Source organism: Podarcis tiliguerta (genome assembly GCF_965153285.1).
Source record: "Podarcis tiliguerta genome assembly, chromosome: Z".
Lineage (NCBI taxonomy): Eukaryota > Metazoa > Chordata > Lepidosauria > Squamata > Lacertidae > Podarcis > Podarcis tiliguerta.
Window position 1 is genome coordinate 17,053,503 of NC_139553.1, and position 26,088 is coordinate 17,079,590.

A 26,088-nucleotide genomic window follows, 5' to 3' on the forward strand; every position below is an offset into this window, starting at 1 on the left:
AAAGTATCTGAAGAAGTGTGCATGGGGTCACGAAGAATCAGACACGACTAAACAACTAAACAACAACAAGGTGCTACTGGACAATTTTTAAAATTTATTTTGAGTAGAGATATGATAGCCATCTTCAAATATTTGTGAAGGACTGTCCCATGGAAGATGGAGCAACCTTGTTTTCTGCTGTTCCAGAGAGCAGAATCAAAACCAATGGATTCAAATGGCACGAAAAGAGATTCCAATAAAACCTTAGGAAGAACTTTGTGGTGGTAAGAGCTGTTTGGCCATGGAACCATTCAGAACTCTGAAAACTAGGCTGTTTGGGATGTGTTTTTTTAAAGGGTAAGAGCATGCAGAAAGTCAGGTGTTCAATCCTGGAATCCCCCAGGTATACGTCCCCAGGTTATACCCTTGGGGTATTTTATTTTAGATCTATTTTACCATGGATTTATTAATGGCCTCCTAAGCAAACATAAAATAATTAGAAATTGTTAAAAACACCAAGAATCATAAAATACATTTGAAACAGGACCAAAACCCTAGCAAGTGGCCACTCAAAGTAAAGACCCATCTATCCAGCTGGCAAAGCCTGTCAGAACAAAAATATATTCAGTTGTTTCCAGAAAGTGTGGTTGCCCCTGCTTCCATAGGGGCATCCACACTAAACGCCCAAATTACTGGAGAGCTGCTGCCAGTCAGTGCCGACAGTACCAAGCTAGATGCGAGTGGGTGAGAAGTGAACTATGTATTCCACTCTGGGCTCTGTAGAGCTAGCTTCTCCAACCTGATGCGCTCCAGAACTACAGTTCCCTGAGATTTTTTGATGAAGGGTGATATATAATTCTATATAATAATAATAATAATAATAATAATAATAATAATAATAATAATAATAATCAGGATCAGCCTGTCAGCCTGCTGTAGTCCAAAACCTCTGGAGGGCAATGGGGTATGGAAGGCTGCCCGAATAGATATAATTACTGCATAGCTATAATTTCAACTTGCATCCGACTCCCGGTGATCACACACAAGCAGAATAGAGGCAATGAGATCAAACTGACAAAGAAATTAATGACGACTATTAAGAGCCATCAATTCCCAGCCATTCGAAAGACAGAAACATCTGTGGAACAGGCCTGCGTTTGTGACGGAACCCACCGGCTGCTGGCAATCCACACTGCTTTGCAATGCAGGGTGAGAAAATCCTACACAGCAACCCCGCTTTCAGGCTCCTACAATGTGGTGTAAAGGTTAGAGCACTGAACTATGGCCTGGGAGACCAGGGTTCGAATCCCTACTCAGCCATGAAGCCATGACCTTGGACCAGTCACTGTCTCTTAGCTTAACCTACCTCACAGGGTTGTTGTGAGGATTAAATGTGAAGGAGGAGAACCATGCACATCACCTTAAGCTCCTTGGAAGAAAAAGGTGGTATATAAATGTAACAAGTAAAAATAAATAAAATGTTGCCCTAAAATGTATAACTCTTGGTAAAACCTATCAGTGAGTAAAGTACAAAAATATTAAATAAAATTGAAAGACAAATGTAAACCAAGTTCTACCCACAGGAGACTCCATCAGAGCTACTTTGGTTATGTCCGCCCACTTCAGTGGGTCTACTCTAACTGACAAGCATTAAGTTACCTAAATGCAACACAACAGACCTCAACACACACCCCAGCATTAAAGATAGATTTTTACAAAATGGAGGCCAAGGTTTTATAAAACATCTGTTGCTCCAGATGTTGCTGAACCACAACTCTCACCAGTCCCCAACAAGCATGGCCAATGGCCAATGGGAGTTGTAGTTCAGCAGCAGCAGGAGGGCCAAAGTTTTTCCCCTGCTGGCCTACATAAACAGAAAAGCTTCCACATTGCACTGGAAAGACTACAAAGCTGGCAGCAAAAGAGTCTCATTGGGACAACTGTGTCATAACCTAGGAAAAAACCACTGGACCATCTAGCTCAGGGCAGTCTTAAGCACATCTGGCACCGTGGCACAAAGATCCCTCCGGCACCCTCTCCCTTTCCCAGAATTTAGAACTCGGGACCCAACTTGCAGACCACCTCATAGCCCCAGGAGCCACCGGCCACAGAAGACGCTGCCAATGTGGTGGCCGCAGCACAGCTGGCCAGACCACTGGAACCCTGAGCTCGCTTGCGAGGCTCTGGGGCGCCTCCTCCACTGCCTGACAATGACAGCCCCTGCTGCGGGTGCTCTCGCTGCTGCCCAGCAGCCCGAGCAGTAGGTGGTGGTTGCCACACCGCCACCTGTGCCCTGGGGAGTGGTGGGGGGGGTGGGCACCGGTGACGTGGAGAAGGCCCCTTGGGAGCCACACCTGCCACCGCTGCTCCCACCACTCCCTCAGACAACAGCAGCTCAGCAGGCAGCGGCTGAGGGGATTCCTGCGGCCGAGGGAGAGGAGGCGGTGGCCCATCCTCAGCCGCCACCTCAGAGTCGAGAAGCAGCTCCTCATCCGCCCCAGCCCACGCTGTCACCGCAGAGTGCTTCTGGGAGCAGCACAAGCAGCAGTAGCAGCACCAATGCACTCGTCCGCAGAGGGGGGCAGGCTGAGGAGGGTAAGAAGGAAAGATGGTTGGCAGGGTGCAGCTGGGGAGGCCACCGGCAAAGCCGTGCAGCTCCCCCACTCACTGGAGTGCCCCTGAGAGGTTGGCACCCTGGCGCAATGAGCCACTAAGCCCTATGGGAAAGACGCCTCTGATCTAGCTCAGTTTTGTCCACACTGACTGGCAGTGTAGAGTTGTAGAGTTGGAAGGGACCCCGAGGGTCGCCTAGTCTCATGCAACCCCCCTGCAATGCAGACGGAGAATATTCCCACCCCTACCATGGCAGAAACCAGAACTTTCTATATGTAGTTAGGACACTATGCCTGGCTGCTGGCCCATCTTCATACATTGGTCTATGAAAACTGCCTTATTCTGAAAAAGACCATTAGTCTACCTAGCTCAATATTGCCTGCACTGACTTGAAGTGGCTCTCTAGCATTTCAAGACAGGAGCCGTTCCTGGAGACTGAACCTTTTCACGCAAAGCAGATACTCTACCACTGAGCTATGGTACTTAGTCCTTACCCTAGAAAAAAAGGTTCCAGTCTTCATAGTGCTGAGTAAAGGGCTCAGAAGAACAAGGATGCAAGAAGCTTCTGAATCATACCATTGATTCCCCAAGCTCAGGACTCTATATGCTGGCTGGGGGTTTCTCTGCCATGTGCTGCCTCCTCACTGGAACCCCACTGCCAGGACACAGGCAGCATTTATCATCAATTCCATCCAGCACTTTGTGCTCCCTTCACACTGAAGCTGGCAGCCTCAGCAACCTTTTTAAACAGGGTTTCAGACAAGGATACACCCTCAGCCTCACTGGGGAAGTGAACCTGGAACCTTCTGTATTCAAGGCAGATTCTCTACGGGGCCAGAGCAGGAAGGTGCTCACCTAATGTCATAACCGTACATGTCCTTTTCAGGATACCCATGGATGATCCAGTGGGCCAGCTCCTTCCCACAGCCACCTCCGAGCATCATTCCTGGAGGGAGCAAAGAGCAAAATTGTGGAAAGACTACGAGCTCAGTTCTGGTACAGAAAACTAATTCCTGAGCTGAGATGAGACTCAGGAGGGCAGGATCTGATGGCTTTACTCTCCTCAAATTACTCCTGGATTCCTGAGGGCAACAAAAAGGGTCAAATATTATGGGTTGTATCCAAAGCAAGCACTATATTCAGAGGGAACCCCCTGCAGTTAATAGTCATGAATCATTTAGGTTCATTCATTTCAAAAGGTGTGCTCTAAGTAGAACTAAGTTGGGCAAGCCAGGCCACACCAGCCTACCAATTATAGGTAGATAGCTCTGTGCTTGGAGGCCCAAGCTGTGATGAATCTGGGGTCAGAGTTCTCAAGAGATCCAGCCAAGGATTCAGAACTGAAGAGGGAACTGCCCTCAGTGCCTACCAGAGAAGTACTTAGCGAATCAGAGGCATTCGTGCAAGATGAGCACACAGTGCTAATGCCTCTCCAGATGGAGCAGAACGTCTGGGGATGACTGCTGCTGAAACACCATTGGCGGTTTGATGGCCTCTCCAGCCTAAGCTCTGCAAGCAGCTGTCCAGAGTGCTGCTGAAGACAACGCTGCAGCTCCTATTGAAGGCTCAGTCTGAAGATGACAGCTGCTGAAGCAACATCCTGTGAAACTCTCCAGCCTAAGCCATGGCTGGAACTGTCCAGGGGCCTAGCCTCTGCACTGCTCAGGCTCTGGGAAGGGTCACCTTGTGAGCCACAGACTTTCCAGCTCTCCCCTGCCATTTCCAGGTTCCCAGCACCGTGTGCGCGCATAGTGGTGCGAAAGATCAGGTGCAAGTGAGGAGATGCCTGTATATAAATTTAATAAATAGCGGCAGTAATAATAATTGTAGATCATACTTATGTAGAAGAGAAAATTTGTCTCTTACCAGCGCTGTTGAAGCCACAGCCCAGAAAGAAGCCTCGGACTTCTGGCGCTTCCCCCATGAGAGGCTTGTGGTCAGCAGTGAATGACTCTAAATCACAGGGGGAAATAATGAAACACAGACCGCTGAACTACCAGTTTCTGGGAACTACAGGAGCAACAAGAGCTGTTGTGCTTAGGCCCTGCTTTATGGCTTCTCACAGGCCTCTTGGCTTCTGTGAGAACAGGATGCTGGAGTAGATGGGCCACTGCTGTGATTTAGCAGCCTGTTCTTCATTTTTGCAATCCCCACAGAAGACAGGTTAAAAACATTAAAGCATAGACAAAAAGCGGGGAGAGGGCAGTTACATCAATAACACATTCAAAGCTCTTGGTGTAACCAAAATTTTAACACGCCTGCTATACCAAAAGCAGGCTACTATGAAACTGCTTGATGTTTCTGAAGCAAGATGTGCTGTTCCCACCCATCAGCTGGTAGACAGGGCAGCGCACTTCAGTCAAGGAACTTCAGGAGCTCACTTGACATCTGGTATGGAGCAACTGGGTGTGACTTAGGAGAAACAGCTTGTCAGGCCAAATGGTGAAGCATTAGAAAGAACATCCTGATGGTAACAGTGGAACGGACTCCTTTGAAAGGTGCTTGACTATCTCCTTCATTGGAGGCTTGTAAGCAAAGGGTGAGACGCGGGTGGCGCTGTGGGTTAAACCACGGAGCCTAGGACTTGCCAATCAGAAGGTTGGCAGTTTGAATCCCCACGACAGGGTGAGCTCCCATTGCTCGGTCCGTGTGCTGCTCTGGTTCGCCAGAAGCGGCTTAGTCCTGCTGGCCACATGACCCAGAAGCTGTACGCCGGCTCCCTCAGCCAATAAAGCAAGATGAGCGCCGTAACCCCAGAGTTGGTCATGACTGGACCTAACGGTCAGGGGTCCCTTTACCTTTACCTTTAAGCAAAGGGTGGGTGGCCACCTGTCAGTGATTCTTGAGCTTTGTTTCTTGTGGTGCAGGGAGCTGGACTGCATGATCCTTGGGGTCCCTCCCAACCCTACAATTCCAAGATTCTATGGAAGGTTTTGGGGCCAAATATTCCCACTGACCTGAGGTTCACCAGTGTCCTAGGTTGGCCCTGAAATAATATGATTGGCAACTGGGTCAGCACTCATTTCAACAAGGTTTAAGAAGAACCCAGGGAAGAGAAGTCATTGGCTTTTTGCCCTCTGCCAGCAAAATTGCCATTGGCCTTCCCTGTTCTTAGTCATCCTTTCATGCACTCCAATTATTTCCAAAATTGTGGAAGGTGAATCAGAGCACTGAAGAAGAAGCATCCTCCTTAAGAACAGTTCTCTCAAAACTACCCTAATTGAGCTGAAAATACTTAAGGGGCTATTCCTGGCTTCAAAATGATTACTTTATATATATAAATATATAACAGTCATCTTTCTCTCACTTCCAGCCCACGCATTCCAATAAATTACCATCGTGTATTCTCCCTGTAGCTGATATTTATTTTTTTATTATTATCATCAGGGGAAAGAGAGGTATTTTATATATTAGTAAAAAGCTGAACCGATTTCTGCTGTCAAAGTTTCATAAATGTCAACAAGGTATGGGATGGTAGGTGGAGAGAGAGATAGAAAGGGATAAATATTTCAAATTAAATAAAGGGCCCTGATGTGCCGTTCCCCTGTTTTGTTTTGTTCAGTTTGTGGGGGTGGGGGTAGAAGAGTCAGTCAAGGGGGAATTTCTACACATTCTTTTGCACATGTTTCTTTTTTGGGGGGAGGGTGTTATGTGAAAGCAACCACACCATGGAACTCCCTGCTTGTTGACCTCCAATGCACTCTTTTCGGCACCTGCTAAAAACATATTTTGCTTAGGCAAGCCTACTCAGATATGTAAAATGTTGGCATGTGGTTTAATCTGTTTTTAGCTCTTTGCTGATTTTAATTTTTTTCAACGTTTCATAGGGATGTTTTTAACTGCTTTCATCAATTTACTCCCTGTGTAAACTGCTTTGATGTTTGATTTTTAACAAACAAGTCATACATAATTTTTATGAAATTAAATATGTATCATAGCAGTGCCCTGAAACGCTGCAGTTCAATCCCCGAAGAGTTCAGCCAAGCTCCCTTTCTCTTCCCACAATCTGTTTAATGTACCTAAATATAATCATCATCATTGTCATCATCAATCATAATTATATACCACCCTTCATCAAAAGAGTCAGTGTGGTGCAGTGGTTAGAGTGTTGGAGTAGGACCAGTCAGAGACCACGGATTCAAATCCCCCACTTGGCCATGAGGCTCACTGGCTATGACCTTGGGAGCCAGTTGCTGCCTTTCAGCCTGACATACCTCACAGGGTCATTGTGGGGATTAAATGAGGACGAGAAACATGTGCACCTCTTTGAGCTCCTTGGGGAGCAAATGATGGGATATAATAAAATAATAATAATAATAATAATAATAATAATAATAATAAATAAAATGAATAAAATTATTCCCACTGACCTGGAAGCTGCCCAGAGTGGCTGGGGGGACCCAGCCAGATGGGCGGGGTATAAATAATAAATTGTTGTTGTTGTTATAAGATGCAATAGAGGCGGTGAAGAAAATCTTCTTCGCCGTCGCTACCGCCACTTGGTAGGCTTGACATTGAGCTCTAGCCCGTGTCCGGTCAGCTTCGGAATGAGTTATCTGCCACTGGCGCTCTAACCATCTCACCGATTGTTTCATTGCCCTCAGATTCATGGAAAACCATAAGGCTGTCCGGGCTCCATGCAATTGGAGAGGGCACTTTGGAGCCAAACAGTCAATAGTCCTGGTTAACTCCACATTACAGTAGGCCACCAGGGAATCAGCTGAAAGGCCATCAATATGGGATAAAGCAAAACTAGTTCAAATATATGTTGGAAGTGTAAGGAAAATGAGGGGACATTTTATCATATGTGGTGGGATTGTAAGGTAATTAAAAAATTTTGGGAAATGATATACAACGAATTGAAGAAAATGTTCCATTTAACATTTGTTTAAAAACCCGAGGCATTTTTGTTGGGGATTGTAGGGAAAGACCTGCCAAAAAAGTTGAAAAACATCTTCATGTATGCAACAACGGCCGCAAGAGTTTTGGTAGCACAAGGATGGCAGACTGAAGAAACCCCAACTAAAGGATCATGGCAAGAAAAATTGCTGAACTATGCAGAACTGGCAAAACTGACATATAAGCTACGGGACAAAGATAACTGTGACTTTAAGGATGAATGGGAATCCTTTACAAAGTATCTGAAGACGCAACAAAGCGAACTGGACTCCTTGGCAGGTTTTGAATAAACATTCACAAACCTTTTATTGATAATAATCAGCTAAATAGTTTGAGGATCTATACAAGTTTGTAACATGCAGAAAACAGCATTCTTAGAGAAACCAAAGACTGGAACTGAGGGAAGTGGGGTGGGGTGGGTGGGTTTTGTGTGGGAGGGGGGGAGGGAGGAAAAATTGGGGGGGGGGACAAGGATGATATGTTTTTGGATAATATGTCTTGTTATAATTTTGAATAATTTTTTTTTAAAAAAAATGGATAAAGCATCCCCTACCACTCTCTGGAAACCATTTGGATCCATTAAGTGGCAGGGGCGGACCATCCAAATTGGTCCCACCTCCCTGCAGAGGGGAAGGGTCGTGGAGAAGTCCAGTTGCACCAGAAAGTGATCTGACCATGGCACTTCTTTAGTTTCGCTTTTACTTAGTATCAGATCACCAACATCCATATGTTACGAAGGTAGCGATTGCTACCTGTCACAATCAGCACTGTTTCCATTCCCCTGCAGCTCAGCAACTGCCAAATGCTCCATTATCTGTCTCTCTGTCTGCAATTTAACACGAGTTATGCAGCTTAAAGGTAAAGATAAAGGGACCCCTGACCGTTAGGTCCAGTCGTGGCCGACTCTGGGTTTGTGGCGCTCATCTCGCTTTATTGGCCAAGGGAGCCAGCGTACAGCTTCCGGGTCATGTGACTAAGCCGCCGGAGCGGTACCTATTTATCTACTTGCACTTTGATGTGCTTTCGAACTGCTAGGTTGGCAGGAGCAGGGACTGAGCAACAGGAGCTCACCCCATCGTGGGGATTCGAACCACTGACCTTCTGATTGGCAAGTCCTTGGCAAGTCCACAGCGCCACCCGTGTCCTTACGCAGCTTACACTGGTATTTACATACCCTACACAACCATTTATGTAAATTTCAGTGGAAATCAAATGTCAAAACAATTTTTTAAAATTGAAATTTATACATTGTTTGCAGACTAAAGAAAGAACAGCAGCAGCAGCAGCAACAACAACAACATTTTTCATGCACCATATAGTTAAACTATGGAATTCAGTCCCACCAGAGCAATGGTGGCCACCAGCTTGGATGGTTGTAAGATCCAAGAGCAGGCTTTTGAAATTTGCTAGGAATCTTACACCCTACCACTACTGAACAATTATGGCCATATTCACAGCATACATGTAAAGCACTACAGTACTACATTAAATGGCCGTGGCTTCCCCAGAAGAATTCTAGGAACTGCCATTCATTAAGGGTGCCTGGGCAGCCCCAACTCCCCTCACAGAGCAATAGTTCCCAGAGTTTCCTGTGAAGAGGGGTTGTTAAGTCATTCTGAAAATTTTAGCTCTCTGAAGATAATAGGAGTCTCTTAGCAACTCTAAGCACAGTTCAAAGTGTTGGTGTTGACCTTTAAAGCCCTAAATGGCCTCGGTCCAGTATACCTGAAGGAGCTTCTCCACCCCCATTGTTCTGCCCGGACACTGAGGTCCAGCGCTGAGGGCCTTCTGGTGGTTCCCTCACTGCGATAAGCAAAGCTACAGGGAACCAGGCAGAGGGCCTTCTCAGTAGTGGCACCCGCCCTGAGGAACACCCTCCCATCAGATGTCAAAGAGATAAACAACTACCTGACATTTAGAAGACATCTGAAGGCAGCCCTGTTCAGGGAAGTTTTTAATGTGTGACATTTGATATATTTTTAATCCTTGTTGGAAGCCTCCCAGAGTGGCTGGGGAAACCCAGCCAGATGGGCAGGGTACAAATAATACATTTTATTATTATTATTATTAACAAACTACAGAACTCTTGATTCTTTAATGCCATGTCACAGTGCATTAGATGGATAGTGTTGGTGTGATAGAAGTTTTCCTTCTCCCCATTAGACTGCAAACTCTTTGGTTCAAGATCCTGTTTGGTTTGGTTTATGAAAATGGATAGCAAACTGTATATAAATAAGAGTTCCAGGCAAATGCCGCCTGACTAATGTAGCCTGGCAACTATCTCTACTTTCTCTAGCTAATTTGGCTGCCAAGAAAACAGAACTCTGGTGCCACCTTTAGGACTAGCAATTGTGACATTCTTCTACTCTGAGAACCTCTCTCCCCCTTTTGTCACCACCCTCTTGAGTTTTGAAATCAGCTTTTTCTTTTACCTAACTCCTAGCCCAGGGCAACAGTCATTTAAACCCTTCCAGTCCTATTCCCTAGTTAAAGCTAGGAAGCTTTAACTTCTTTTCTCACTCCCTGGGCCAGCCTCTCCAGGAGACCGAGGGAGGAAGATGCCCCAGGTGGAAAGGTGGCAGAGAGGGATGTCATAAAATTCCAACAAAAATGGAAACTGGAGCATAAATTGCTTATTCATCCCATGTTTGGAACAGAAATCATTCCAGCAAATGGGGTTGGTATTAGGTGCTGCTGCTGCTGCTGCTTTCAGCCAGCCAACGATATGGTGCAATGGTTAGAGTGTTGGATTATAACCTGGGAGACCTGGGTTTGAATCCCCACTTAGTCACAAAGCTCACTCTCTCAGCCTAACCTACCTCACAGGGTTGTTGTGAGGATAAAATGGGGGGGGGAGACACCATGTAAACTACCCTGAGCTCCTTGAAGGAAAAGGAGGCATAGAAATGTAATAAATAAAACTTTTTATTTATTTATTTATATCAAATAAAATGCACTTTCCCCCTTCCTCTTGTTTGTATAGTGTTTCCTTTTTCGCTGAAATGGAGGTGTTGGAATAAAATAATGACACCAGAGTAGACATAAGTTATTATGAAAGTTACATCATTTTGCCCGCAGTAGACAGCAGCATAAATAATACTGGTTTTGGTGGAAGGTAAAACTGCAGTGAAGTGGAAATGGGTCTGCAGGCAATGAATACCATGCAGAATGGAATGAAGTGTCTCATCTTAAGTCCCTGTTGGCGAGATGGCAGAGCTGGGCACATGTGCTTCATGCAGCCTGTCCTGTACCTCCTAAATTAGTCTCAGCTGCAGCAGAGGATGCTAAGATAAGATTCAACTGCCAGGTTGGGCAGCTTTTGTATATGGGATTTCAATGAATGTCAGCTTGCCTTTTGCCTCTCAAAGGTCGTGGCTCACTGGTAGAGCATCTGCTTTGCATGTGGAAGGTCCTAGGTTCAAGCCTCTGCAGTATTTCCTGGTGGGGCTGGGATAGCCTAGGCAGGTACCACAGAGAGACCGGCTGCCAGTCAGTGTTGACAACACTGAGCAAGGCAGACAAGGCACCTCTCTGCATTCCTATTTAATCCAGCCCTTTATCCAGAAACCACAAGGACTAGAATCCTGCTTGCAAGAAGGCCCCAGGTTCATTCCCTGCCATCTCCTGGTAGGGCTGGGAGAAATTCCCTTCCTGAAACCCTGGAAAGACACTGCCAGTCAGTGTCCACAATATTGAGCTAGGTGGACCAAATGGGTCTGACCTGGATAGACCATTGATTAAAATGAGATGAGGGTTGAGCAATGAAGGTCTTTTGCTTCTATCCAAAACTAGCAGTCAACTCCTGACTACAACTAATGAGAATAAAGTGCTATTAGATTCAAGGGTCTTTTTCTCAGGTAAATGGGGTTAGGGTTGCAGACTGCCTCTAGAACCTGTGCCATGCTTTTATAGGCCTGGAATATCCTTACCTGGGCCACAGACTGTGGATTTGATTCCGGTTTTCTCCAGCACTGGAACTCGGTTGATGGCGCCTTCAATGTGCTGTGTAAACACATCCCAATCCAGATCGAAGAGGCCAAAAGCAAACTTGTCCAGCACCTGAAAGAGCCAGCATGCTCATTTCCAAATGTTCTTCCCCCTCAAGAAGTTTTCAAAGTTGGAGATTCATTATTGGACAGCTGTGATTGCCAGTCCAATGCTGTCCTGCTTTGGTCAAGACAGAAGCCCATGTCCTTCATTTCAGGAAGGAGAGAGCTATTGAGGGCTACTAGCTATGATTGCTATGCTCTGCCTCCGTGAATAGAGGCAAAAACACTTCTGAATACCTGTTGCTGGAAACCACTGGAGGGGAAGAGGGCTCTTGTGCTCAGAACCTGCTTGTGGGTTTCCCACTTGGTCATTCGAACAGGATGCTGGACTAGGTGGGCCACTGGCCTGATACAGAAGGCTCTTCTTATGTTCTTATTCATACTAGGTCCACACTGCCTGCCCATCACAGGTGACAGTGCTGCAATCCCTTTCTCCACCTCAAGGAGGGGCTCCAATATCTGTGCAAGAGTTCACACACAGCTTTCTTAAGCAGGGACTAGTTCACACGCCCTGGAATTTTAACGACACCTCTTCAAGGTAGACCAAGGTGGGGCCTTCAAAATCCTCCAGAAACATCCCTGATTTCAAAGTCGTCTGGGCTTGTAAAATGTAGTGTTTTAAGCACCTTGTTCAACACACACACACACACACACACACACACACTTCTCTCTTCCCAGCCTCATGCAGTGCTGTGCTTTTTTAAATTCCTTATGAACACCACTCACCTCCTCCCAGAAGATGGGATTTGACTCATATCCGCCCACAGAAAGGGCATCGCCTTGGAGACGCAGATACACGGAGGTGTCATGATCTCGAACATTTGGCATGTTCTAAAAATACCCAAAGAGGAAAAACTAACAAATCTGGGGGAAGACACAGCATGTTCACATATACACACACACAGTGTTTGCTTGTTTGTTTGTTTTTAACTGTGTACCTTAGTCACCTGGTGCCCAACCTTTCTTATTTTTATTTTCCTGGGTGCTTTACAATCATTTCAAGGCCTACTGTGATTTTAAGAGCTCTGTTAGCAGAATGTATGTTTTTTTTCCTGCTCCTGGATTGATTGATTTATAGATTGTTTATAAATGACAATATACATTATGGCGATGTACAGCAAAATCGCAACTTTGTAAAATTATAAAATCATAAAATGCAGACCAAACAGCCATCAATGAATTAAATTAATTACCTAAAATCAGTTGTGGGGGGGGGGGGAATGCTTTCAACGGGTGATGAAATATCAGAATCATAGGTGCTGTCTGATTTCAACAGAAGCACTGTATGTATATTGTTAGTTTTGTAGTGAGGATGCTTGGCTATGGCAAGAACAGGATGCTAGATTCAGTGGGCTTGCATTGTCATCCTGCCAGGCTTTCCATGTGCTCTGTCCCCTGACCGATCTCTCCCCTTTGACACCCCAGAGTCTCACTCCAGAAGCTCTTGATTCATGGGGATGTTTTAGGGTAGATGTAGACCCCATGGTAAAGCTGGAGCAAGGCCACTTCTGCCCTGCAAAAGGAGGTGGTGTTGGGGGTTCACGCCCCCACCACGCGCGTGGCAGCTGGCGCTCAGCCTCCGCACGATAGAGGGAATCACCAGCCGTGTCACCCCCTGGACAGCCAATCAGCTTGCTCGGGGGAGTGGCCTGCCCTATTTAACGCAGGCGTGACCTGGGATCTCCCTCTTTTGCTGCCTCCAACTGGGACCAGCTGGGACCAAAGCCAATACTGCTCATCACCTGTAACCAATAAAGTTGTGGCCTTAATTAGCCCATTAACCTTAATAATTGTGTCATGTGTCTTAGGCCTTGCCTGGTGCTCTGGTGACCTCCCATCCATACTACCAGAGTGCACTGTATGTGTATGTGGGGCTGCCCTTGAAGGCAATCTGGGGTGTACAGCTAATGCAGAATGGGGCTGCCAGGCAGATATGTGGGGCAGCCGGATGAGACCATGTGCCCCCTGCAAATGCTGAAATCACTAGTTTAGATAATGTTATTGCTTTGAACTGTTTTTGCAAAAGCATTTTTAATGATATAGGTACTGATGTGTTTGCTGCCCTGGACTCCTTTGGGAGGAAAGGCAAGATACAAAATTAGTGGTCGTGATAGTGGTAGCAACCAAAGTAATAGACATCTGATTAAGCTCACCAAGTGGCCCCTGGAGGAGCTAGAGTAAAGTAAGGAGCATAGGATCCTACATCGGCTACACTACAAAGCGATTTGGTGAAGAAGAAAAGGACACACACACACCCCAACCGGCCACTAAAGGATCTGAGACGTCTTCCACCGCAATCACTGAAGCAAAGCACTAGCCTCTCCTGGGCTGCATTAGAGGGTCTTAGAAGGACATCTAGTGGCAATTTGAGGAATAAACCTTCTCGAGACTGCCTAAAAATTACAGGCAGGCACCCATCACAAAATTCAGTGCAGACCCTGATTTGGGGCTTTGTAAAAAAGCCCAACTCCATAGAAGGTGCTTCATTGGCTGCTCAGCTCAGCTTGGGGTCTGTCTGAGCCTGTTTCATTTCCCCACTATTCATTATTGGAGGGAGGTGGATTGTGGGGGGTGGGAAACTGCAGCTATTCTTCTTACCACAGGACAAAATTTGCAAGCTTGGTGTAACCCCATCAAATTGCAGATTATGCACACACACCACCACACCCACGAACATTAAAAAATTTTTCAGCAGAATTGGATGAAATTTGCAGGCAAGATTGTCCCTTCCAGAGGCACAGATACCACCAAATTTCAGAAAAATAGATGCAGTGGTTTTCTTGCAGGGGTAACTGTTACAGTTTTAGGATAGGTTAAAACAAAAATCACCTAATCTCCCCTAGCATTTTGCTAGGCAGTAATCCACAATAATGTCTAATAATTTCAGTGGTTCTACTCTGCATATGACTGGTTGGATAAAACACAATATTTATATCACACTCTTCAATCAATATAAACCATGAGCAATCTTCAACAAAGGGTAATGCTGTGGTACACACAAGAGAGAGAAACTAAGGAAATTAGAAAGCATTGGATTAAAAACTAGTATCTGCAATCCACTAACCTGGATCCCTTCTATCCTCTCTGTGACGACATACGCATGGTGCATTGCCACAAGCGGCACATTAACACCGGCCATCTTCCCCAAGGATTGGGCCCACACACCTGTTGGGAGAAGGAAGATCTACCATTGGATGGTGACAGCAATCAGGGATGCCTTTGGGGTGGGAAGGACTCGTTGATGCACTGAGCTCACATCAGCTTCTGGTTTGCTTGACAAAGGCCATAGCTCTTTGCATGAAGAAGACTCAGCTAGTACTGGGAAAGTCTCCATCTGAAACCCTGGAGAGCAGCTACCAGGCAGTGTAGAAGCTAGAAGGACTAATGGTCTAACTCAGGATAAGGCAGCACACTGGCAGAGCATCTGCCTTGCATACAGAAGGTCTCCAATTCAGTCCGTAATGGCATCTCCAGATAGGGCTGGGAGAGCTCCGCTGTCTGAAACCCTGGAAAGCTGTTGCTAGTCAACGTAGACAATGCTAGGTGAGATGGACCAAGATAGAAGGAACCCCAATGGATTGTGGTTCTAGAATATGGGGACAGGAGACATTTTTCTTACCCATGCAGTTCACCACGCAGGGAGTCTGGATGGTTCCATGGTCTGTCACTACAGCTGCTACCCGTCGGGTTCCCATATCATCCTCCCTTAATTCAATGCCTATCACAGGGCAATTCTCAATCACCTAGACAAAGCAAAGTGACAAAGAAGCTGCATGTTTTTCTCTCCTGCACTTAAACCCCACCCTTCTTCAAGGAGGCATACACAGTTCTCTCCCTCTCCATTTTATCCTCACAACAACCCTGTGAGGTAGGTTAAGAGACAATTACTGGCCCAAGGTCACCCAGTGAGCTTCATGGCCCTTGTGACTCACCAGAGCTCCTCGGGCGGTGGCTGCCCGGGCGAGGGTCGTACAGGTCCCAGCAGGATCCATCGTGCCATCCTTGGGGACGTAGAGCGTGCCATAGAGGTCATCCACGTTCATCAAGGGATACAAGTCTTTTGTTTCCCCAGGCGACAGGACATACGATTCAATACCATAAACTTTACCTAGCTAGAAAGCATATCAAGAGAACAAGTGTCTCACAAAACAACATCCAAGAGACTGACTAGTGGATCAAGCAGAGATCTATCTAGTTCTGTCCTCACAGCAGCCAACTAAATGCCCCAATGGGAAACCTGCAAGCAGGACCTGAAATGGGACAGAATTAGCTCCTCAGGCCCTCCCTCCTCAACAGAGGAGAGGAACCAGCTAGGACATTTTCTACTTACAGACATGAGCCTTTTGTATTCGTCCAATCTTTGCTTGTTAGAGGCAATGAAGAGGCCACCATTTTGAATCCATCCCGTGTGGAGACCTGTCTCCTGCTCTAGGTCCTGGCTAACGACAGTACGAGTATGAGCCAACAGTTCAACCTCCACATCACTGGGGCGCAATTGCCACAGCAGGCCTAAGCAAGACAGGAAGGGAAGGAGGTAAACTATTATTCAATATGGATGCAAGAAAGCGTCAGTTTCCATTGTGGTTCCAGTGGTTTGGCACACGAAGCACTGTTTCCATTCCACAATGGTTCAGTTTGCAAACCGAAGTCAACAATACCGATTTATATTTGCGAATACCAATTTATATTTGCTGGATCTGTTTTTGTTCCAGACATGGGGCAAGTAAGGCAACATTGACCATTTCCCCATTCCTGTTTCCATCAGAATTTTCTGGCATCCCTGTTCTTCAATGAGCAGGGGAAATTGGACACTGTGCCACATTTAAGGCATGCATAAACTATCAGCGATCAGGATCTCTTGTCTCTGCCAGGAGAGGGGAGCATCCTCTACGACCACAGGGATGAAATTCGTCAGAAAATAACAACTGCTGCTGCCATCCCTCCTGCAGGAGGCAGAAATGGCCATCAACTTGGATAGCTTGAAAACAGGATTCGACAAATTAATGGAGGAGGAGGCAGCTACCAATGGCTACTAGCCATGACGTCTATGTTCTGCCTCCACTGACAGAGGTGGTGCACCTCCAAATACCAGTTGCTAAGAACTGCACATGGGCAGAGTGCTGTTGCTTCCAGGACCTGCACAGGCATCTGGTTGGCAACTGTGAAAACAGGATGCTGGACTACTTGGGCCATTGGCCTGATCCAGCAAAGTTCTACTTACGCTCTGAAATTCAGGCATTCTCTGCAGCAGACCCTAAGCTGCAGCGCTGCCTCCCCCACAGAGATGCACTTGGCATCAGGGTCGCTGTGAGGATAAAATAGAGGGGGTGGTGCAGAGGCGTGTGAACATCAACCTAAGCTCCTTGGAGAAAAAGCGCGGCAGAAATTTGATAAAACAAATGAATAAATATTGGAAGCTTTATTTTTTTTCATTGTAGTTTTTGCATTGTAGTTTTTGCCTTCTTTATGGCTGAATCATCGAGCTTTTGTCGGATGTTTTTTTACATTGTAGTTTTGTTTTGTTTGTTTTTACTTTATGACAGATTCATTAAGTTGTTTATCGGACCCATGGGGGCTTTTGGGGGGGTAATTTTTGAAAATTGTTGTTTTTCTGTTTATGTTTATTACTTCATTCCCCTCTCTAAGATTGAAGAGCAGGCTACAAATACTGTAAATGAATGAATGAATGTACACCACCCGTCTGACTGGGTTGCCCCACTGTGAGCAGCTTCCAGTAGATATGAAAACATAATAAAACATGGGTAGGCAAACTGGCCAGATCTAGCCCAATCACCTTCTAAATCTGGCCCGTGAACAATCCAAGAATCAGCGTGCTTTTACATGAGTAGAATGTGTGCTTTTATTCTCTGGGTTATTTGTGGGGCATAGGAATTCATTCATATTTTTTTTCAAAACATAGTCCGGGCCCTGATATAGTCCAGTCTGAGGAACAGTGGGCTGGCCCTCTGCTGAAAAAGTTTGCTGACCCCTGTAATAAAACATCAAACATTAAAAACTTCCCTTTCCAGGGACGTTTTTGCCTTCAGATGTCTTCTAAAAGTCAGTTGTTTACTTCCTTGACATCTGATGGGAAGGCGCTCCACAGGGTGGGCACCACTACTGAGAAGGCCCTCTGCCTGGTTCCCTGTAACCTCACTTCTCACAGTGAGGGAACTGCCAGAAGGCCCTCAGGGCAGGACTTCGATGTCCAGGCAGAATGACAGAGATGGAGACGCTCCTTCAGGTCATATCAGAAATATAACAAATCATCATCATAATCTCTGGCACAGCCAGCAGACAGAGCCTCCACAGGCCTCTCCAGCAATCTAATTGCATTTATTTCCCCTTTCCCTTTACCTGCTGTGTGCCAGGTGGTCCCTGAGGTCAAGCGGTCCCTCTCCAGTAAGACAACATTAGTCACCCCCATCTTGGCAAGATGATAGGTGGTCTGGCACCCCAAGCTGCCTCCGCCCACCACCACCACATCAGCAGATGCTGGGACTGGCTTGGTGGGCCCTTGACCCTGAGGGGCCTCTTCCTTCAAGGTCTTCTGATAAGGGACACTCTTTTCGGTCTGCTGGCCTGTCGTCCTGCTGCTAAAGAGTCGTATGTGTCGCCAGGGACATGGCGGTTGGAAGGAAGAGGCAATTCGAAATGCCTGCTTCAAGGTGGCCATGGCGATCTGGAGAAGAAAGAAAAGGTGCTGATGCAACTCGCCAATCTATGGAGTCAAAATCCTTCTCTTTAACAAATGGGTGCTTATCATTCCCAAGTCAACGTGTTTAGCCTCTGGGTAGCAGAAGCGAACACTGCTTTCTTCCTGTAGTGATGAGGGTGTTAGAAGCAGTTGTAAAGGAAAGGTGATGGAGAGGAGGAAGAAGAGAAACTTCAACTTGAGTGCTTTTCCACTTAATTCATTCTCATGGTCATTTAAAGGGTTGGGGTGCTATAAAATCATACAGCCTAAAATTACCCAGCTGCACCTCTGTTTCTCTCTGAGGAATCCCAGCAAGCTTAAGAAAAACCCCTGAATCCCCCAGAACACATTCTCAAAAACACTGCTCCATATTAAATGAACTATAAATAAGGCAACTAAACTCATATTCATGTTTCAACTCATATTGTAATAGACACCTCTTAATTAAGTGTCTTCATTTGGCCAAGCCCTGGGGCAATTCAATTTTGGATAGCAGGGTTGCGGGGAGGGGTGTGTGGAAGGGTGGTTCTAGTTGCTGGAGGGTCAGGTCTTTGGGTGTGTCTTTCCTTCATCTGAACTTCAAGCCAGAGAGTCTGAAGGAAGCAGAGGAGGTTGTGTCTCTGCACAGAACCAGGGAGAGGGAAGAGATGCCTAGACTGCTCAACATGCAGAAGCAGAATTCAAATTCTCCCTGCTTGAAACCCTGAAGAACTGCTGCCAGACATTGCTGACAATACAGTGGTACCTTGGGTAACAGACGCTTCCGGTTACAAACACTTCACGTTACAGACTCTGCTAACCCAGAAATAGTACCTCAGGTTAAGAACTTTGCTTCAGGATGAGAACAGAAATCATGCAGCGGTGGCGCAGCGACAGCAGGAGGCCCCATTAGCTAAAGTGGAGCTTCAGGTTAAGAACAGACCTCCAGAATGAATTAAGTTCTTAACCCGAGGTACCACTGTACTGAGCAATGTGAACCCCAATGGTTTGGACTCTGCAAAAAGCAGCTTCCAGTGTTTTGATAAGAATTCTGCTATGCTTCCCTTTTCATTAATCATCCATTTGCTTTTATCCTGCCTCTCATTTTGAAATTCTCTTATTATTACTGGGTTATATCCAATGTTTGTACTACCTTTAATTGAAATTAATGGCATGACTCACTTAGGCCCATGAATTTTAATGGGTCTGCTTCATGCGAGACAATCCACTATTATTTCATTTATATCCCACCTTTGTTGCCACGAGCCAGTGGTTAGGAGCTTTCATAGAATCATAGAATCATAGAGTTGGAAGAGACCACAAGGGTTATCGAGTCCAACCCCCTGCCAAGCTTGCATATGAGAGCTGGCCTGGTTTTATTTCACTGCTCCTAATTCCAAGCTCCAGCGTGCACGCCCCACCCCCTCCAGGCTCCTCCACTATCCCATCAGAGTGAGTTTCTTGGAATCCTGCACAGTCAATGAATTCCTCTGTCTTTTGCAGTAGGGACCTGAGACTCTGATTTTTCAGTAGGGACCTGAGACTCTCATTTGCAACACACACACACACACACACACACCCTTTCCAATAGATGAAACCTTGTTTGAAAAATAGAAATTTTCCAACACAGCTCTCTGATATGAATATAAACACCACACCTTGAAAGAGACAGAAGAGAACAGGGCAAATGCTTAAAATACACATTCCCATTCAATGCAGGAATTTCAGCTATAATATCCATGACAGAAGGCCATCCAACCTCTGTCTAAAAACCTCCAAGGAAGGAGAATCCACCACCTCCAGAGGGAGTTCATTCCACTACCTAACAGCTCTTACTGTCAGAAAGTTCTTTCTGAAATTGTTGGTACAGGTTCTAACATCCAGAGCAGTAGAAAACAAACTTGTTCCATCTTCCATATAGCAGCTCTTTGGATATTTGAAGATGGCTATCATATCTCCTCCTCTTTCCAGGCTAAACATCCCCAACTCCCTCAACCATTCCTCATAAGGCTTGGTTGCCAGACCCTCAATCATCTTGGTCGCCCTTATTTGCACACCTTCCAGCTACTCAATATCCTTCTTAAACTGTGATGCCCAGAAGTGGACACAGTACTCCAGCTGTGGTCTGACCAAGGCACAATAGAGCAGTACTATCACTTCCCTGTTGATGCAGCCTAGAATGTATTAGCTTTCCTTGCTGCTGCATCTCACTGTTGACTCATGTTCAGCTTGTGATCTACTAAGATCCCAAGATCTTTTTCATATGTACTACTCACAAGCCAGTGTCCCCCGTTTTATATTGGCGCATTATATATGCTTGCTTACTGAGAAATATATAACAGGTCAAAAATAAAGGACTTCTTCATGCAACAAAGTTATGGAACTTGCCTGTAGGAGGCAGAAATGGCCACCAACTTGGACGGCTTTAAAAGAGGATTAGCCCCATTCATGCAGAATAAGGCTATCATGCTTTACACAGTTGATGCATGGAACACATAACATCCACTTCATACACAGCTCATATGCATGCCAAACACCACCCTCAAATGCAACAGAAAAGACAGTCAGCTCCATCCTGTTTACCTCTGAAGTCAGGTTGCTGCCGGATTCTTCTCTCTGGCTGCTAGAAGTGCCGGACTGGGCTGTCAACCACGCTGCTATTACACACAAAAATTAAGCAAGAGTTGAAAGAGGACACCAGAACAGAAGTGAAGGCAGCAGCTGCTGCTGCTATTGGCCAGAGGCTGCTAGTCCCAGAGTCCAGTCAGTGCATTTCTGGGAATGTGGAGTGACGTGTACACAGCTCATGTGCATGGGCATAGCCAAGGGGGAGCAGGCAGGGGCAGCTGCCCACCCCAACCAATAAAAATCTATAAAAATGCATAGCTAACTGAGGTTCTCCCCTGCCAAAAAAAGGCCTGCCCTCCTAACAAAAGTCCTGGCTGTGCTCATGCTCATGTGGACATATCCTGCCTCAGAAGAAGCAGCTCCATCTGTGCATCTGTGCTCATTTGGGCAGCAAGCTTTGGCAGAGTCTGGCTTGAAATAGAATCACACAATTCTATGCTCCAATAGGCAAGGACAGATGTTTTTGGCACAATTAACAAAACGAAGGCATGCCTTGCTTTGAACTTTGCACAGTACTAACTTGTGGGATTTGTTGATAGAAAATCTGTTGTCAGTGGCAGCACCGGGGGCGGGGTAGAATTCATGTGGGCACAGCAGGGCAAAGTATATTTGTAAAGTAACAGCATGTGTTAATAACCAGCAATGTAAGTAGCAATTGTGGGGGGAAGCGAATTCCTTGTTTAGGGGGGTATTGCCCCCCCATGCCACACATGTTTGTTTTATGTTTGCCATACATCTGGGATTTCCTGGACGTATGCAGAATACTGCAGTCAGCAGCAGTGTCTGGGCTGAAATAGGTTTTTTTAAATAATAAAATAAAAAATCCGGACATATGGCAAAAAAAGCTCAACAATTTTTTTGTTTGATGGTTGTTTAAAGAAACATCAGACAATGTCATGCTGGAGGAGAGGGGGCAACTGAATGGATCTCCCCCCCCCCCAAAAAAAAGAAAATACATTGGGGAGATATTTGGGGCAGAAGTAGATTTCACAGGAACAGAGACTCATAAATGGCAGTTAATCCAAGTCTGCAAAGTGAATATTTATGCGTTTCCAAAGCTTTATACATAGCAATGGTCAGGTTTTCCGGATATTATTTTTTATATCACACCTTTTCCTCCACGGAGCATAAAGCGGCGAACATGGTTCTCCCCCTCCATGCTACCTTCACAACAACCCTGTGATGAAGGGCTAGGCTGAGAGAGACAGCGACTGGCCCAATGCCACCCAGTGAGAGTCATGCTGCTGAGTTCCGGATTTGACCCCCTGGTCTCTCCCAACGGTCTGCTCTAACCACAGCTACACCAGCCTTCCAATGTACATAGCCACTTTTACAGAGCTCTCTGCCTCACCGAGCTTACAATCAATTTGTTTCCGAACTGGAAGGAGACAACCGAAGGAGGAAAAGAAGAAGGAAAGGCAACCAGCAGCAGAAGAAAGAGAAAGAGAAAGAGAAAGAGAGAAAGAGAATAGAAGTGGCAGTGCACGCGTAAGTGTTCGTGTGTGAGAGAGAGGATTATACCTTTGCTTCTTTCTGAGCTCTTTCAACACCACCACACTTCTCTCCCGCGCCAGCAAACGAGGCAACTTTACAGCCAGAACCATTCCTTGTAAGAACAATCAAATGTGGGCAGTGTCGGCTAGCTGGGCTCTTATTGGACAAGAGACTGGAGAGGGAGGGGTTTGCCACAGTGCAGCTGAGGAAGGAGGGGCTGACTGTGTTGAAACTGGGTTAAAGAGCCAGACCTACCATAGGGGAAAGAGGGGCGGCTCAGGGATCACCTTCCGAGCTCTACTTTTGCACATTGCGATATTCTGTCGGTTGTAGGCTGTGCATTTTCTGAGCTCTGCAAAAAATCCTGTGCACCAATTAAGGAGGAGACTTTTCCTTTCAATAACGTTTCCTTTATTGTATTTGTAAAAAGTATTTCTATTCCACCCCCTTACAAAATATTAGGGAGCTGTCCAGCAAGGTAAAAAAATCTTTAAAAGCAGTGTGAAGCAAGTCTTGAAAACGGCTGGCTAGACGAAAAATCGTTTTAAACAACTGCCTATGTCTGTCAATGTAAGCGAAAGGGAAAAGTTAGAGGCTGCTAGCCGCGTCTCTGCAGGAAGAGTGTTCCATGCAGCATGGGAACAGAAACACCAAACACAAGGCTCCCACGGAAGGTGGGATTGGGCCCTCTTAACAGGGCGGATGACTAACTTGTAAACCGCTTAGAGGTTTTACTACAATCAAGTGATAAACGTTCTTGAATAAACACATAAATGAAATAATTACCTCCAAGCAGAGCTTTGTGGCACAATAAAGGGCTATCAGTCTTGCAAGCAAAGGGAAAGTTCAAAGTTTCAGAATTTATTTATTTATAAGAATAATTATATTCTGCCATTCATAAAAGAAATAAAAGCTGTTTAAAATAGCAGCACCATCCCCGATACAATAAAAATGAATGTAAAATATATCCTCTCAGTTGTGTGCATTAGATTTCTGGAATAGAAAGGTTTTCAGCAGAAGGCGCCTGCTGGATTGGGCATGTGAGCCTGCCAATGTTTTCCAAAAGGAGCTGAATTCAGGGCCTTCTCACTGCTTGCCCCCAGACTTTGGAACTCCCTCTCGAAGCCAGACCGGCCTTTTCCTTGTTGTCCTTTGACTGGCAGGTGAGGATTTTCTTGTTCCAACAAGAGCAATAATTGACTACTATAATGAAAGAGCTGGTGCTGTGCTGTTTTTATTGTAATTTTCTATATGTTTATAATAGTCTGTGTAAAAATTAGTGTGCACATGAGGGGCAGTGGAGAGGCAGAAATATTTTGTTATTGGGGTACAGGAAAGCAAGAAACTCACAGCACAGGACATACATACAGACGTGGTACTTTCCTGCAACATTCTTCCTGCCCCCATAAAGCTAGGTGACTCTTAAGGAAGAAGGGGGTTGCCTGGGGGGGGGGGAGAGGTAAAAAACAAGAGGGAGAAGGGATGTTGGAGTGTAAGGAGAGAGAAACACAGATGACACTCCCCACTTTCAGGGTTATTTTTACATCTTTCCAAATAGGACTGGGGGGACTCTAAAAATGGAGGAAGGTGCTGGTGGGATTTTTTTTGGTGAGAGGGGGGCATTACAAAAAGGCAGAAAAAAGTTACAGGAGGGCACACACATACACTTCCAAGCATGCACATCATCCAGCTGTTTTGCTGTTTTCTTGCATTTCTCAATCCCGCTGTGTAAAACCACGGAGATGTTTGTTTGTTTGGTTGGTTGGTTTGGTTGTGTGTGGGAGAGATTTTATTAAGATAAACAGTAGCAGCTAGCAGGCACCATTCAAAATCCTCAGATGCTGCTCGGAAGAGGACCCGGGAGATGCGAGGAATAGAGAGAAAAGCAGCTGCTTCTGCATATATGTTTTCATTTTATCTTTAAAGCGGGGCAGCGGGTTTTTTGTTTTTGTTTTTAAGAGAGAGAGAGAGATGCAGGAAGACATGGACTGCATGTAAATTAAGGGGAGGGAAGAAAGGCGGGAAGGAAAGCTGCAGGTCCCCTAAACATTCCTCAAGTTTCCCCAAGGAGCTGCAGCTCACCGGTTGAAAACCAATGGTTTATTATGCTATGGTCTTAAAGCCTTCAGGCATTAACTAGAGCTAAGTGTCCTGGACTGACTGGATGAAGAGGAGTGGTGGGAGGCACCAGTTGGGGAAGCCCCAAAGGAAATCCCAGAGAAGGAAGGCTCAGAGCCCGGGGACTGGCGGTGGGACACTGAGGAGACGTCAGAGGGGGAAGATTGGGAGGGCGTGCTGGATCCTGAAGGGACAACAGGGTTCAGTGAGCAGAAGGAACCTGTGACAGGGAGAAGTTCAGACTCTGAGGCTGAGGCAGAAGGGAAGGAGTGTCAAGGGACTGCTGAAGAATCCAGAGAAGCTCCCTCTCCTGCTACGAGGGCAGAACAGGGACTGGGGGTGCTCAGACACCGTTTGAGACTTCTTAGGAAACATCTGGGAGAGCAGTCGTCTTAGGAGGGGTAGAAGGCAGGCACCTTCGGTCCTGGCAACTGCTCTATAGTGGCAAGACCGACTGGGGAGTGTTGCTGAGTTACATGTTTGTTCTTTGCATAAAGAGTTAACTTCTCATTGTGTGAGATTGTATGGGGAAAATATGGAATAACAGACACAATCCTGCTTAAAATGTATATAGGAAGTGCAGTGTAAGCGATGGAAGTCAGTCAATGAAATTTTATTATTATTTTCATATTGAGATATTTGTAGAATAAATGTGGAAGAAACTCTTCCAACTTTTCTTCTTCTTTTCTCTTTATTTTTTCTTATTTTTTCTCTTTTGTTCCTTTTTCATGTATATGTGCCTATTTGAAGTGTATATGTGTGTATGTATTTGCAGTGTTTTGCTTATATTTTTGTAACAATTATGTTAAATAAAATTTAAATTAAAAAAAAACTTTACTGACAATGGATATCTGTTTCCTTTATTGCTGACCTGCATCTAACTCTAGCCCTGATACGAAGCAGGCTGGTTATATGAGGCTGATATTTATACCACAAATTTTAAGGGGGAGGGGGAGGTTAGGTTGGTAACAGAGCCCCTGTGTTGCATGCAGAAGGACCCATGTTTAGTCCTGGGCAATTCCAGGTGGGGGTAGGAGAGACCTCTGCCTGAAAGTCTGTAGAGCTGCTGCCAGTCAGTGTAGATAATATTGAACTAGATGGACCCAATGCTCTAACTCTGTAGAAGGCAGCTTCTTAGGTGGCTGCTTCCCTGGCAGCAAGACCTCTTGAACTCTATGATCAAGTGAGCAACCTAAGAAGTACCTGGCAGGGGTAGCCTCCACACCAGTGGCGTAGCGTGGGGGGTGCAGGGGGTGCGGCCGCACCGGGCGCAACATCTGGGGGGGGCGCGCTCACACTCGCAGCTCTCTGCCCCTACCTGGCTCACTCACTCTCTCTCACTGCAGTGCTGGCTGTGCGAATCCAAGCCGAGCCGCCGGGTCGCCACCCACTGTGGGGGGGAGGGTGCCAGGTGTGCGGTGCGGTGCGGAGAGAGAGTAAGGGACTATCTGGGGGAGGGACAGTGCAGCGGGGGGGGGCGCAAATTACTTGCCTTGCCCCGGGTGCTGACAACCCACGCTACGCCACTGCTCCACACTGTTGCCTGTTCTCTCCAGTCTTTCACAAGGGGCCTGACCTGAAAGGGAGAATCTCTCTCTCTCTCTCACATACACACACACACACACACACACA

General features: G+C 46.0%; 1 protein-coding gene across 1 annotated transcript in view; it reads right to left on the reverse strand.

Moving 5' to 3' along the window:
• Positions 1–22,463, reverse strand: part of SARDH (sarcosine dehydrogenase) — a 46,738-nt gene extending 24,275 nt beyond the window's left edge. Inside the window, exons 1-11 of the mRNA XM_083423526.1 lie at positions 22,366–22,463; positions 20,800–20,873; positions 17,898–18,222; positions 15,871–16,049; positions 15,473–15,652; positions 15,160–15,283; positions 14,605–14,705; positions 12,267–12,371; positions 11,421–11,550; positions 4,459–4,545; positions 3,448–3,538 (exon numbers count right to left, since the gene is read on the reverse strand). Of these exons, the coding sequence (XP_083279652.1) occupies positions 3,448–3,538; positions 4,459–4,545; positions 11,421–11,550; positions 12,267–12,371; positions 14,605–14,705; positions 15,160–15,283; positions 15,473–15,652; positions 15,871–16,049; positions 17,898–18,216 (1,316 nt within the window). The 5' untranslated portion in view covers positions 18,217–18,222; positions 20,800–20,873; positions 22,366–22,463. The remainder of the gene's footprint in view (positions 1–3,447; positions 3,539–4,458; positions 4,546–11,420; positions 11,551–12,266; positions 12,372–14,604; positions 14,706–15,159; positions 15,284–15,472; positions 15,653–15,870; positions 16,050–17,897; positions 18,223–20,799; positions 20,874–22,365) is intronic.
• Positions 22,464–26,088: the final 3,625 nt, after the last annotated feature.